Below are 10,664 nucleotides of genomic sequence, written 5' to 3' on the forward strand. Positions count from 1 at the left end.
ATGCCTGTAGTCCCAGCTGCTTAGGAGGCTGAAATGGGAGGATCTGCTTGAGCCCGGGAGGTGGAGGCTGCAGTGAACCAAGATCATGCCACTGCACTGAGCCTGGATGACAAAGTCAAACCCTGTCTCAAAAAAACAAAAGAAGAAAAGAGAAGAAACAATAAGACACAAGAAAAAAACATATAATGAGGCTTCTGGAAAAGATAGCTCTTTTCATTTTAGAGAAATTGAGGTTCAGAGACGTGACGTAACTGCTCAGAGGTATACAGTGAGGTGGTAGGGGATCCAGGGTTTGAACCCAAGTCTGTAGGACTGAGGAGTCTGCAACCCTTAACTGCAGGCACTACTGAAAGGCAGCATAAACCTCGGAGGAAGCCAGAAGAGCTGGATTCAAACCCAGTTCTGCCATTTACTCCCTGTGTAATCTCAGGCAAGTTACTTAACCTCTCTGTTCCTCAGTTTCCGTATCTGTAAAGTGGGGCTTCTAAGGGCAACTCTTTTGCAGGATCTGAGGGGTAAATAATTAATAGCAATATCTGTAAAGTGCATGCAACAGTGCCCGTCACGGACCAAGGATTTGCCCCTTCCCCACCACACCGTTTCCCACACGCGGTGAGAACCAGACCAAATAAAAGGCGGTGGAGGGGAGGAAGGAAAAGTTGACGTTATCAGATCTGTAATCCCTACTCTACGTGTAGTACAGCTGCCAGGCTTGGCTGTCCTCCAGGAGAAGCTGTGCCACAAAGATGTGGGACGTCACGAACACGCAGCCCATTCAAGGCTTTTGGACGTTCCAGCCCTGTCCTTGGTGTCAGTCAAGATCTAGGGGAAATTCCACCCATTCAGGTGGCAAAAAGTAAGACATCTGACAAATGCCATGTGTAGAGGGTGCCTTGTGAATTGGTACAACCATTGGAAAATAATTCAGCATACGATTTCATATTCCAGCAATTCTACTCCCAGGTACATACTTGAGACACACTCCTGTATGTATGCGATAGGACAGTACACGAACCCTCAAAGCAGAACCGTTTATGTAGCAAACAAAACTGGCAAACGGAAACAACCCACGTGGTCATAGACAGGAAAAATAAATGCTGGTATGCCATGGAATAGTACACAGCAGAGAAAAGTAAATGAACAAGTGTTATGCAATCATATCAATGAATTTTAGCAATAAAATGATTTATAAAAATATAAGTGCCAGGGGCTGGGCACCGTGGCTCACACCCATAATCCCAGCACTTTGGGATGCTAAGGCAGGCTGATTGCTTGAGGCCAGGAGTTCAAAGCCAGCCTGGGTAATATGCAACATGGCAAAGCCCTGTCTCTACAAAAAAGTAGCCAGGTGTGGTGGTTCATGCCTGTAGTCCCAGCTAACAGGGAGGGTGAGGTGGGAGGATCACCTGAGCCCAAGAAGTCAAGGCTACAGTGAACTGAGATTGCACCACTGCACTCCAGCCTGGGTGGCAGAGTGAGACCCTGTCTCAAAATATGTGTGTGTGTGTGTGTGTGTGTGTGTCTGCGTGTATGTGCCAGAAGACAAGATACATCTTTATGTAAAGTTCAAACAGCAGTAAAAGTAAATGATACATTATTTTGGCATACATGTAAGTGATAAAAGTATTTTTTTAAGCAAGGGAAATTGAGAAGAAGAAAATGTTCTGGAAATGGATGGCGCTGATAATTGCACAACATTGTGAATGTGCGTAATGCCGCTGAATTGTACGCCTAAAATGGCTAAAGTGGTAAATTCTGTGATTTTTACCACAATTTTTAGAAAGGCAAGGGAAAGCTAAACACAGAATTCAAGATAGCAGCTACTACCACAGTGGGAGAGGGAGGGAGGCAAGAAGGGAAAAGAGTTCGGAAGTAGATGTAAAATGGTTGTCTGAGTCCCAGCATTTAGGTGGGGCCGTGGCTTCACAGGTGTTTATCATTTTATAAATAGCTATAGGCTGGGCGTGGTGGCTCACGCCTGTAATCCTAGCACTTTGGGAGGCCGAGGCGGGTGGATCATAAGGTCAGGAGATCAAGACCATCCTGGCTAACACGGTGAAACTCCGTCTCTACTAAAACTACAAAAAATTAGCTGGGTGAGGTGGCGGGCGCCTGTAGTCCCAGCTACTCAGGATGCTGAGGCAGGAGAATGGTGTGAACCCGGGAGGTGGAGCTTGCAGTGAGCTGAGATCGCGCCACTGCACTCCAGTCTGGGAGACACAGCGAGACTCCGTCTCAAAAATAAATAAATAAATAAATAGCTATAAAGAGATTGTTAGATGGAAGGGTAGGTGGAGCTGTTCAGGTGCCCTTTCAGTATGTCATTATGGAATTATGAATCATTCAATCCTACTTACTTTTTCTTTTTTTTTTCTTTGAGATGGAGTCTCACTCCATCGTCCAGGTTGCAGTGCAGCAGTGAGATCTCAGCTTGCTGCAACCTCCACCTCTTGGGTTCAAGTGATTCTTCCGCCTCAGCCTCCCGAGTAACTGGGATTACAGGTTCGTGTCACCATGCCTGACTAATTTTTGTGTTTTTAGTAGAGACGGGGTTTCGCCATATTGGCCGGGCTGGTCTCAAACTCCTGACCTCAGGTGATCCACCCGCCTCAGCCTCCCAAAGTACTGGGATTACAGGCATGAGCCACTGTGCCCGGTCAATTCTGCTTACTTGAGGTCCATTTTTAAAAAAGGAGGCCAGGCGCAGTGTCTCATAACTGTAATCCCAGCACTTTGAGAGGCCAAGGCGGGTGGATCACCTGAAGTCAGGAGTTCGACACCAATCTGGCCAACACAGCAAAACCCTGTCTCTACTAAAAATACAAAAATTAGCCGGTGTGGTGGCCCATGCCTGTAGTCCCAGCTACTCAAGAGGCTGAGGCAGGAGCATCACTTGAACTTGGGAGGCGGAGGTTGCAGTGAGCCGAGATTGCACCATCACACTCCATCCTGGGTGACAGAGTGAGGCTCCATCTCAAAAAAAAAAAAATAAATCCCTACCTTCAGGAAACTCACATTCCAGCATCCAGCAGGGGACACTTAAGAAAATAAGAATATATATGTATGTTAGATGATGAGACATGTGTGGTAAGGAGAAAAATAAACCAGAAAAGGGATGGAGAAGACCAGGGAGCAAAGGAAGGCTGTAATTTTAAATGGAGACTCAGGACGGCCTCACCGTGAAGGTGATGTTTGTGTAAAGACCTGGGCGATATGAACAGGTGGGCCACGTGGATATGTGAAGAATGAGCACTCAGGCAGAGAGAAAAGCGATTGCAAAGGTCCTGGGGCAGGACTGTGCCTGACCTCAAGAACAGCAAGTGTGGGGAATGGGAGGGAGGAGAGACAAGGTCAGAGAGGCCCGGGCCCTGCAGGCCTTGTGGGCCGTGGTGAGGACTTTGCCTGTGCTCTGGGCAAGGTGGGACCAGGGCTGGCTGGAGACAGGAGGTATCCTGAACAGAGAAGGAACGGGATCTGATTTCATTTTAATAGGACCTCGCTGGCTGCACACAGAGAACCAGAAACACCGGTGAGGAGGCAACTGCAATAGTTCAGAGAGAGACACCATGGCCGCTGGGACCAGGGTGGAGGGAGCGGAGGTGACACAGAGCTGTCAGCTTCTGGGTGCAGGTTGACAGGGTAGCCAACGGAATTTCTTTTTTGTTCCTCTTTGTTTTTGAGACAGGGTCTCACTCTGTCACTCAGGCTGGATTGCAGTGGCACAAACATGGCTCATTGTGTAGCTTCAACTTCCTGGGCTCAAGTGAGCCTCCTGCCTCAGTTTCCTGAGTAGCTGAGACCACAGGTGCATGCAACCACACCCAGCTAATTATTTAAAATATGTTTGTAGAGACAGGGTCTTGCTATGTTGACCAGGCTGGTCTTGAACTCCTGGTCTCAAGCGATCCTCCTGCCTTGGCTTCCCAAAGTGCTGAGATTACAGGCATGAGCCACTGCACCTGGCCTGATGGGATAGAATTTTTTAAAAAATAGGCTGGGCACGGTGGCCCACACCTGTAATCCCAGCACTTTGGGAGGCCAAGGTGGGCAAATCACCTGAGGTCAGGAGTTTGAGACCAGCCTGGCCAACATGGTGAAACACCTGTCTCTACTAAAACTACAAAAATCAGGCGTGGTGGCGCACACCTGTAATCCCAGCTACTAGGGAGGCTGAGGCAGAAGAATCTCTTAAACCTGGGAGGCAGAGATTGAAGTGAGCCAAGATGGCGCCGCTGCACTCTAGCCTGGGTGACAGAGCGAGACTCCATCTCAAAAAAAAAAAAACAAAAACAAACAAACAAAAAAAACCCTGCTCTTCTAGGACTTCTGTGATGTGGGCATCAAAATGAATGTTTTAGGTCTTCATGGGCTCACATGGAAAAATGTCCAGGATACCTGTCGTTTGAAAGAAGGAAGATGCAGAATAAAATGTATAGAATGATCCCATTTTTGAAAATTAAAATTACGTGAAAAAGAAAAAAATAGGAATGAGGTGAATGAATGGCCTGAAAGCATAGACGCCTGGCTCTTAACAGGGGTGGCCCAGGGTGGGTACAGGAGCCACTGAGGTTTAAACTCAGGCATGCCCTTCCTACCTGGCAAAACAATGAAACATGCATGCTTGGGGCCGGGCACAGTGGCTCATGCCTGTAATTCGAGCACTTTTGGAGGCCTGTGGGTAGATCACCTGAGGTCAGGAGTTCAAGATCTGCCTGACCAATATGATGAAACCCCGTCTCTACTAAAAATACAACAATTAGCCAGGTGTGGTGGCAGGCACCTGTAGTCCCAGCTCCTCGGGAGCTCTTGAGACAGGAGAATCACTTGAACTCAGGAGGCGGAGGTTGCAGTGAGCTGAGACCGCACCACTGCACTCCAGCCTGGGCGACAGAGCGAGACTCTGTTAACAAAAAAAAGAAAAGAAAATGCACGTTTTAGTTCTCTTTTAAACTGCTGTGGGCATGGTTCTCCTCTTGTATTGCAGTCGCGCTTCTCTTAGCTAATGTCCCACCTGGGCCTCCTCTTTGGCCTGGACTATAAGAGAGCGGAACTTGGGAATGAGAAATATTTTCCTCTCGTGCTTGCTGGCTTAGGCCCTTAGAACTGGAAAGGGCCCACCTGGCTCCTAGAGTTTCTAAAAATAGCAAGCTGTCTGAATTTTCCTATAGGTTTGGCTTAGCCGTTCCTCTGACTTGTTCCAAGATGCCTTTTCTGTTAGGGCATCATTCGCTGTGCATGAAAACAAAGAATGGCAGGAGAGAGACTATAAACGGAACAGGACTAATCGGGAGCCGCTGCGGATGGACTCGAAATGCCCCACGAACGCAGACACAGTGGACACAATGGAGAGTGCGTCCCAGGGCCTTTGTCGCTAGTGGAGCTGGGGCCCAGATGCTGCTAGTGTAGATGGGGTCTCTACCCCACCCGATCTGTCTGCATCCACTCCAATGCTTCCGGCAAGAGAGAGGAGTTCGGCTGCTGGTTTAAGTGAGAGGAGAAAGTTGAAAGATTTGCATCCAAGACCTGTGCCTGGAGTCTGAATTCCTTTGGAAGAGGACTGAGGACTGTTCGTGAGAGGATTTTGGACAACCCGGACACGACCATAGGTGCTGTGGAACTAGTGGTGCGCTGGCAAAGGTTTAGCAACCAGATCTCTCCACCGGAAAGTGAGTGTGGTGCACGTGTGTGCATGGGCGAGTACATCTATTTGCATATCCACACACACTACTTCGGTTTATTATAAATTGTATTGATGTAGGCTGGGCGCAGTGGCTTGTGCCTGTAATCCCAGTGCTTCGGGAGGCTGAGGTGGGTGGATCACTTGAGGTTAGGAGTTCGAACCAGTCTGGCCAACATGGTGAAACCCCGTCTCTACCAAAAATATAAAAAATTAGCTAGGCATGGTAGCAGGCGCTTGTAATCCCAGCTACTTGGTAGGCTGAGACAGGAGAATTGCTTGAACCTGGGAGGTGGAAGTCGCAGTGAGCCGAGATCACGCCACTGTCCTCTAGCCTAGGCAACAGAGTGTGACTCCATCTCAAAAAAAAAATTGTCTTCAAATAAAGGATGTGCAGCACACAATTTACAAATAAAAATAAAACTTACAATACCCTTTTTTTGTACATGTAATATAATCATTTCATTCACAGGTAGCAGTTTTGTTGATTTTTTGCCCCCAGCAAAATCTGTAATCAACCTATGGTTACAATTGATGAAGGAGTATAATTCTTCAGAAATACCAGTTAATATTTTCCTTTCTAAAAAATTTCTAATTATTTGTTTATCTATTTTTTATTTTTTTGAGACAGTGTCTTGCTCTGTGGCCCAGGCTGGAGTGCAGTGGTGAGATCACAGCTCATGGCAGCCTCGACCTCTTGGGCTCAAGCAATCCTCCCACCTCAGCCTCCTGAGTAGCTAGGACTACAGGCACACACCACCACACTCAGCTATTTTGTTCTCAAATTATTTGTAGAGATGGGGTCCTGCTATGTTGCCCAGGCTGGTCTCAAACTCTTGGGCTCAAATGATCCTCCTGTCTCGGTCTCCCAAAATGCCGGGGTTATGTGTATGAGCCACCACACTCAGCCTTGATTACCTTTGTTTTTCATACAATTTATTTAATTATAAGTTCATATAATTTAATATTTAACAATGGCTGTGTTTAGCAACCTGTTCACCTAATTCCTGAAAATCTGACAACCAGCTTTCACAAGCTGGTACAAGCTGACTCCAGCACACCTCTGTGTGGGGACAACATGGCAAAGAATATCACTGAACTGAGGAGGAAGCCATTATCTTCGTTTCTGCCCAGAACCCAGGGCATCTCAAGCGCTAAATAGCGGGAAGCTTTGGGAGTTTACAGAGACGGCACCGTGGGCACTGCTGTGCTGGGCAGGGAAGCATCTCCAAACGGCCCCAGAGGAAAGAGGAAGCAGGAAGGATGAATAAAACAAGAGACTGGTTCGCGAGGGCACGTGAAATACCCCTTTGGAGCTCCCCAGGAAGAACTGGGGGATCCTGGGGGAGCACTGAGGTTCTAATGGGGAAAACCTCAGCAACCAGTGGGCCTCTGGGTCAAAGCACTCAGTACAATGCTGAGCCACAAGATCATGACACACTTTCAACAACCCATTAGGCTCCTCAGAAGCTGCAGGGCCATCGGGTTGTTACAACTGACCCGCGTGCTGATGGTACCACAGGCCATCAGTCCTTTTCCCCAAGCCCACCTTCATTCCAGCCTCCTCCAGCACCATCCTGGACTTCTCTAGGGAAGTGGCGGGTAGATTTTCCTCCTCTCCAAACTTCTTTTTTTTTTTTTTTGAGGTGGAGTCACGTTCTGTTTCCCAGGCTGGAGTGCAGTGGCATGATCTCAGCTCACTGCAACCTCTGCCTCCCCAGTTCAAGCGATTCTCCTGCCTCAGCCTCCCGAGCAGCTGGGAGTATAGGCACGCACCACCACGGCCAGCTAATTTTTTGTATTTTTAGTAGAGATGAGGTTTCGCTATGTTGGTCAGGCTAGTCGCAAACACCTGACTTCAGGTGATCGGCCTGCCTTGGCCTCTCAAAGTGCTAAGATTACAGGCGTGAGCCACTGCATCCAGCCTCACTCCAAACTTCATCTTACTTTCAGACACCCTCACCCAGTTCAGAACTTAATTAGGTGAACGGGTTGCTAAACACAGCCATTGTTAAATATTGTCTGCTCTTCAACCAGACTCATGGAATCTGAGGGTTGCAGAGGACTTTAGAGCTTTCCTAAAATAATCCCTTTGTTTTAAAGATGAGGAAGCTGAGAGAAGGGAAGTGACTTGCTCAAGGTCGCAAAGAAAATCCAGGGTGGAACTGGGTAGGGTGACCAATTGTCCCGGTTTGCATGGGACTGGGGGAGCTTCTGGACAAGTTGCTCCCAGAGCTGAGACCACAGACTCAGGGCTGACTCGTCCCCAAGGTGGGCGGTGGGGGGTTCACAGCCAGTCCCTGAAAGGAAAGGAGGCCTGGATCAGTACAGAGCTGCTTCATGATGGAATTTTCCAAGGGAAGAAAAAAGGCCACATCTGGGTGCTGGGACCTTTGACTCTGGCCTGATGCCTGGAACCCCAGGGATTCCCCACCTGCTGTGTGTTTCCTGGCTCTTGAATGTAACCTGCACCCTCCCTTTCCATGCCAGGGAGACATGAGCTGACTTTATCTGTCTCTTATCTCTTGGCTGCTGCCAGCCACAGCTGCAGGGATATATATGCAAATAGCTTACGATAATATTAATATGTGATTCCCCCCGGGGGAGGCATGTGGAAAGCGCTGTACGCATTTCACAATTCTGTTTCATCCAAAAACGCTGCACGGGCCCAGAGTGATTCGAAACAGATTTTCTGCAAAGGCAAAATAAAATTGGAACAAAACCTAGTTGAGGCATATGCCAGTTTCCCTGCCCCCAGCTCTCTCCTCCTCTGACATATTAACCCTCTTCTCTCATGCCCCCAGGAGCCTCCTACAACAAGGCAGCAAATCTAGGAAATTGCACCGGGCGCTCATCATTCAAGCCTGGAGCCCCTGCCCCATCCCAGGGCCGCCAGCCCCCACCCTGGGTTGACACATCCTTTAGAGAGTAAAAGGCTGCTTGCCGGTGTCAGCCTGTCACTCCTTCTGTCCCACCTCTGCCTCCCTCCTGCAGGTGATGCTCTATCCTTACCTCCTTCTCCTTCACTCCTGCTGCTTGGGATAATTGCAGAACCATGGAGCACAGAATACAGAATACTGGGGGTATGCAGAAGAGTTTAGCCAAAGCAAAGTCGGAAAAACCTAGGTCTTTTCTGGTTTCTGCCACTGACGGACTGTGTGACCTCAGCAAGTCAGTTCGCTTCTCCCAGCTGCTGTTTCCTCAGTGTACAATGAGGACACCAATAATACCTACCCCACAGGGGGCTTACAGGGATTTCCCCAGCCCACTCTTCAAAAATGCCTACACAGTGCCTGGCCTATCGCAGATGCACAAGGAATAGCTGTCACCATGAGAATCTCTTAACGATCACCCAGTTCAACCACGGTTTTAGAAATGGGCAAACGGAGGCCTGGAGAGAGCAAATAACTTGCCTAAGGCCACACAGCAGGATACCGCCATCCCATCTCAGACTCAACCCGGGTTCCCTCCTCTGGCCTTGGGAGCTCCAGGTGGCCTGTGAGGAAGGGCTGCCTCCTCCCGTCACCCCCAGCTCCACAAGTCTGTCCACACAAGGCGGCGTCAGGGCACACATGGGAAGCAGTCACTTCACACTCACCATCCAGCAGGTCTGGACACTCAAGTGCAGTCCCGCCGCCCTCCTTGCAGCTGCCTCACTTTCTCTATTGCCGCCAGCAAGCTTCTGCCTCCATCTGGCCCGGGACTCCCGGACTTGAGTTAGGGCTCGGCAAAGTCCATCCACTCTGGCCACCAGCCGCCGGTCCCGCTCTCTGGGAAGATCGCCTTGAGGACCTGCTGCGCCCCCAGTCTTCCTTCTGGTGCAGGGAGGCCAGTGTCCTGCCGGGCTCTGATAATGCAGCCGGGACTCTTATCTGGCCTGTGTCAGGGTGCAGGCAGCCATGGAGCTGGGGTTCCAGGAAGCCCTCCTGGGGGCCCCCAGCCGGCCCCGCTCCCCCCGGATGCCGCCTGCTGCTCTGGACGCGGCCGATTGCTTGTCAGTGTCACTCCCAGCTCTGCCGGGGGGAATTCCATGCTGGCCCCCTGCAGGCGGGGCCCCCACCCCTTCACGTCCCACCCCCCACTCCCATTTTGGCAGGGGGACTGGGAAAAGGCAGCTAATTTCAAGTCCGCACAGCGTTTGTGGTCGTGTCCTGAATCCTCCACGATTAATCACAGAGCATCTGATTTCTGCTTTGCCTCAGAGAGGGGCGGAGGGGACGCCTGGAAGTTTCTGTTTACTCCATTCTGCACTAGGCTGCGTGTTAATCACAAACAGACTGGGACGCAGCCTACCCCTCCAAAACTGCTCTTGGCCACCCCTCCCTCCTCCAGCCCTCTCCTTCCTCTTCTTACCTTGTCACTGTCCTTCAGCCCCCTCCTCACTCTTTCTCCTTTCCCTCCTTTCTTTCCCCTTTCCCATCTGTCCCCCTCTTCAGTCCAGATCTGATCCATTGCACACCCCTTCCTTCCGTCCTAGGTTTCCCCCAAGCCCCTTTCCCCCTTTGCGCCTCCCACTTCTCCTAGATCGAGAGTCAGCTTGGTTCTTTCCTTTACATCCGTTAGTGAGGGTCAGGCTCTTTTGTTATGTTTTTTTCTTTTTTATAACTTAATTATTTCAGGGTTCGGGGTGGGCGCTCGCCCCATGCCCCGTCACACTGGTGTGTGTGCGACTCCTACAAAGTTAATAGTTTCTCCGGGTCAAGGGGTGGGATCCAGGCTTGATGATGGGCACAACTTCTTTTGTCCACTTGACAGGTCTCTGCGTTCTGATTCTGCTCAGGGACGGACCCAAGAACAAAGCAGCCATTTACTGCCTGTGGAGGAGAGGCCGGCCCTGTGGCACATCCAGGGCCTTGGAACACCTAGAGACGGATTTCTCTCTCCCTCCCCTTGGCTCCTTTCCACTCTGCAGCTAGTATGGAAAAGAAACCAGAAATAAAGAGCACCAAAGAACAGGAATGTCGGACACCCCTCCCCACTAAAGCGC

At 49.9% G+C, this 10,664-nt stretch overlaps 1 protein-coding gene across 1 annotated transcript in view; it reads right to left on the reverse strand.

The window, feature by feature from the left end:
- Nucleotides 1-9,977, reverse strand: part of RIPOR3 (RIPOR family member 3) — a 107,378-nt gene extending 97,401 nt beyond the window's left edge. Inside the window, exon 1 of the mRNA XM_033186724.1 lies at nucleotides 9,276-9,977. Coding sequence (XP_033042615.1) covers nucleotides 9,276-9,278 — 3 coding nt within the window. The 5' untranslated portion in view covers nucleotides 9,279-9,977. The remainder of the gene's footprint in view (nucleotides 1-9,275) is intronic.
- Between the last annotated feature and the right edge of the window lie 687 nt (nucleotides 9,978-10,664).

This window comes from Trachypithecus francoisi, unplaced genomic scaffold (genome assembly GCF_009764315.1).
Source record: "Trachypithecus francoisi isolate TF-2019V2 unplaced genomic scaffold, Tfra_2.0 Lachesis_group21, whole genome shotgun sequence".
Lineage (NCBI taxonomy): Eukaryota > Metazoa > Chordata > Mammalia > Primates > Cercopithecidae > Trachypithecus > Trachypithecus francoisi.